At 37.5% G+C, this 4,798-nt stretch overlaps 1 protein-coding gene across 1 annotated transcript in view; it reads left to right on the forward strand.

The window, feature by feature from the left end:
- Positions 1-4,438, forward strand: part of LOC101855394 (organic solute transporter subunit alpha) — a gene marked incomplete at its 5' end in the record, with an annotated part of 9,804 nt that extends 5,366 nt beyond the window's left edge. The window contains 3 exon segments of the mRNA XM_005112516.3: positions 149-401; positions 2,035-2,269; positions 3,650-4,438. Coding sequence (XP_005112573.2) covers positions 149-401; positions 2,035-2,269; positions 3,650-3,722 — 561 coding nt within the window.
- Between the last annotated feature and the right edge of the window lie 360 nt (positions 4,439-4,798).

Raw genomic sequence — 4,798 nt, forward strand, 5'->3', positions numbered from 1 at the left:
AGAGAGAGAGAGAGAGAGAGAGAGAGAGAGTAATTTTCCAAAGAGCGGCGATCCGTTTCAAACTCAAACTCCTCTAACGAACTTTACGTTTGCTCCAGATTTCTATTTCCAAGATGTCAGATGTTTTCTTTTCCTTAACAATCCCCAGTTCTCCTTGACCAACTCTTACCCGTACCTCAACTTCCTGAATGCATTCTCGTTCATCTTTGCAATGCAAAGCTTCATCATCTTCTTCCGGATGTGCCGGGATATCCTCCGGCCCTTGCGCATCGTTCCTAAGTTTTTCAGTCTGCAGCTTGTGGTAATCCTGGCCAACTTGCAGAGTACGATATTTGCACTATTTGTTAAACAAGCTTTGCCAGCTTGTACAAACGGACTTTCTGCTAATGTCAAGGGTGAAGGTACGTTCATGATGTTTATTGTTATTGATTTCTTTATTAATTGTTTCTTTTTAAATTTAAGTACACTGTGTCTACATTTTTCATCATGGTAGTAGCGGGATCTTTTTCCTTTTCGTGGTTATTTTGTTCTCTGCAGCAACTACTGGGTAGCTTTAGTCTGACTTTTTTCGTTTCCTTTTCTTTTTTTTTCCTCAAACACATTTTTCACTCCGGTGCCTGCATTATTTCTCATAACGCTAAATTAACCAACTCTCCTTATCAATCCCAACCCCAGCTACAATGATGGGAAACGTAAGGAACAATAAAAAAACGCACCAAAAAAAAACAACGAAAACTAATACAACACAAGAAATGGATAATTCACAATAACCATAATTACTGATTTGTCTTGATTTATAATACTAATATGGCATTTACGGTACTTTTTCCACTTTCTTGAAAGGATAAGCAGCGTTTACGATATTTGAAAGTCGGGCTGAAGCTTTATTAATATTAACACACTTATCGTTGGAAAGCTGTGTAACTGTTCCAAGCCCAGAAAGCACAACTTTCCTGAAGAGATAAAACAACTAACAAATAAACACACACAAACAAACAAACAAATAAACATACAGACAAACCAACAAACAAACATACAAGCACACAAACACACAAACAAACAAGCAAACAAACAAACAAAACCGGTTTCATTCTTTATAGAATGGTACCAACATTGTGTATATTTTCATGATTTTTTCAACACACAGAATTTGAATTTCAACGAAATATTCCTTGAGCAAATGTAACTAATACCACAGATTAAGAAACTGGGGGAAAATGGGCTAAGTGCATTTAAACAGCAGGCCGACGTTATGCTTTTTTGGGTAATATATATATGGTATATATTCATCATACACATTTTTCTTAGTAGTTGTTCGCTACCTCAGAATTACAAAGTTCTATTTGACATTCTTGGTCGTTTTGAGTTACTGAGACCATGAGGTCAGAAACCAAGTGTTCTATCTTATCTATTAAAATCGTAAGAATATTCGGAGTCGTTATCAAGATATTCAAAGAATTGCATCCGAAAAATCTTGACATTTTGTGAAAAAAAAAAAATTAACGTCAAATATACAAAACTAGGTATTGAGGAGATTGAACGTTGTAAATCTGAGGTAGCGAGTTCTTTAACTGATAAATGCATATTATTGCATCCCTGTTCAAACGGAGGCCGAATTAGCTTAAGCCTACATCTGAAACGGTGCATACCTTGTTGCCACAGCATTAACAGTGTAAGTCAGGTCATTGAATTCTCTGTTAAGTTTTTATTTTATTTTAAAGATAAGCTTTCCTAACGAGCGAATTTAAAGTTCTAGATTCAAATCAATCGTGTGGGATTCGAACTGTTATCATCCTTCATGAAATAAACGTTTTTTCACTCCAGTTCAAAGCCCTGAATGGCGGGGCACTAAAAAGCACTCTACGATTAAAACGATCTGAATTGTATAAAAAAAGGGCCCTACGTTTGAACATTGAAATCAACGGTCGATGAAGGTTCTGCCATTTTGGACTGTTCGGATATGATTGAAACTCAACAACGCCCAGTCTCACCTTCTATCTCTCTCTCTCTCTTTCTCTCCCCCGTACCCAACAGCTTACTTTAACATGGTGTTGATAGTCGAGATGTTTGCCTTGTCCTTCATGGCAAGATGCGCTTACCGACGTTCCCATAGCAACATAGACGCCATTCTGAACACACAGGACGCGACTAAAGAAACAGAGACCTCCAAATACACCAAGAGCGACGACAACTCTAAACCCTTGATCAACGGTGTCTCAAAAGATCAATCATCTGCGGAGGGAACGCCGTCTACCACCCCAAAGAAATCGTAATGCACTGTGTCTCTTTGTCTTACTAATGTTATTTTTATTATTATATGCTACTGCTACTGCTACTACTACTACTACTACTGCTGCTGCTGCTGCTGCTACTACTGCTGCTACTACTACTGCTGCCACAACTACTGCTACTGCTACAATTGCTGTTGCTGCTGCTGCTACTGCTACTGCTACTGCTACTGCTACTGCTACTGCTACTGCTACTACTACTACTACTACTACTACTACTACTACTACTACTACTACTACTACTACTACTACTACTACTACTACTACTACAAATAATAATAATAATATAATAATAATATAATAATAATATTAAAGACAATGATAATAACAATAATATTGGTAATAATAATATTATTTGATGATATATGTATATTTAAGTATATTTCATGTTTCATAAAATGTTTGTGTTTAGATATATACATAAACACTAACAAACAAAGACACAAATACACAATGACATATAAACACACGCCAAAGTTTAGTAATGGCGGTTAACTGTTAAGAATAGGATTAGTGAGAGTTTTTGTTGTTGTTGTTGTTGTTGTTGTTGTTGTTGTTGTTGTTGTTGTTGTTGTAGAACAGACACTTAAATCTTTACTAAAGAAGGAATACATGTTCACTGATGGCTTTGATAGTTCTTTGTTTTTGCTTTTTTTTTTTGGTCTATCATCTCTTAACAACATCCCCCAACACTTGAAAAGGCAAAACAAAATAAAACAAAACGAACACTAAAAAGGAACCCCTTCCAAAACCAACAACCAAATTTAAAAAAAAAACAACGAAAGAAAGAAAAACACATTATACAACAAACCATCACTCAAGCGCAGAAAACTCTTTGACAACCACAACATACATTCCAAGAAACCAGAATAAAGAACGAATAAAACAACAATACTACATTAAGAAAACCCCCCAACAAAGTAAGACATAAACAACAACGGAACAACAACAATAATAATAACTACAAAAAGAACAGTAGCCTGACACGAAGGGCCAGAACACTTAAAAGATCCAGACTTTGTTAATATTTTTTTTTTAAAGAAAAAAAGGAATGTGAGAACGATAACGCTTGTGTGTTCTTTGGTATAAAAAAAGTCACAATACTACAATAACAAGTGGCCAGAGACACATCAACGGTATTAGGGATGTAGCGGTTAGGCGTATCGCCGGCGTACACAGAAGACCTGAGTTCAATTCCCGAATAGGGAGAATTCTTTTCGAGAATCTTGGTCTTTCTGCTTAGCCCTGACAGCCAGGATCGAAGCCCACACCATAAATAACCTAATGTGTGTCGATTGAGGCGTAAAACGACAACGTTTAGAAATTTTAGAAACCCTCACAGTATCTTTAACCTTCCCCAGGCACGACGTACGCAACTCTCACATTTTCATCGATCCGGGAGCTCTTTCCGAACTTCAAGAATCGTACGTATAATAGTCACCGTGGTGAAATCAGGCGCTCGTCAAAACAATGAAATCGAAGAAACCGACAATTTGCCACTCATTCCTCAACTTCTATCGGTTTTTTTTAGGGGGGGGGGGGTTAAGATATTTTACGTCCATTTAAAACATATTTCTGTGGGAATGTTTGCTGAAAAATGGTAACCAAAGGCACATCAAGGGTAAATTTTCAGTTTTCAAAGACTCTTGAGCATTGGAATTCACCAGACTTTGGGGGCCATTTTCTCGCTAGTCTTACCTCTGATACCAGACCCTCATGCCCACCTCTCTAATGGCAAATGTATATCTACTTCTAGTCAAGATAAATGCTTTTTTCACCGAAAGCAAGACATGTGAACAAACTCTAAGATGATACTTATAGCTCTACATATTATGCTCAAAGATTGACGAGCGTCCGATTCCACCGTGTCGTGTCACGATGCAAGCTATTTTTTATGTTTTCGTTCTGTTACAAGATTGATGGCTTGACCGCGCTCTCACCTCTGTGTTGGGGCGCTTTCCGCAACACGAAAAGAACACTCTGGTATTGTGGTAATGTTAACACTTTGAAGCCGTGGCGGACACATTATTATGTCCTATTGCCAGCAAGCCGAAAGGGCAATGTTTCGGTACCTATTGAGCCTTCGTACACAAACAGGAAACACAAGTTTACTTATGGGTACTCAGCTGTAGACAGCGAAAGATCTTGTCAGCTTGTTAGTGTTTGAGCCCTAATCAGCTGCTTGCACTGTATGCTTCCAGGAAGCTGAGAATGTTATTGAGTTTACCATTGTCTGCTGGGGTAATAATAATATCGTGCAAATCGCATAGAGCTTTCTGTAAAGCGGGGTTATGCGCTAAACAAATTTGAATGCTATTTATTATGATCATTATTTCGAAGTGTACGTGTTGTTCCATGTCTTTTTAAATTTCAGATAAAGAAAACGAAATCGAAAAATCTATTTGAATAATGAAATTATGCCCCCAAACAGCATATTTTCAAGCGTTGTCGAATTACTAGAATGCGTGTCCTAAATAACGTGCAGAAGGAAGACATGGGCGCTCCGTTAG

The sequence above is a fragment of the Aplysia californica genome, unplaced genomic scaffold (genome assembly GCF_000002075.1).
Source record: "Aplysia californica isolate F4 #8 unplaced genomic scaffold, AplCal3.0 scaffold01300, whole genome shotgun sequence".
Lineage (NCBI taxonomy): Eukaryota > Metazoa > Mollusca > Gastropoda > Aplysiida > Aplysiidae > Aplysia > Aplysia californica.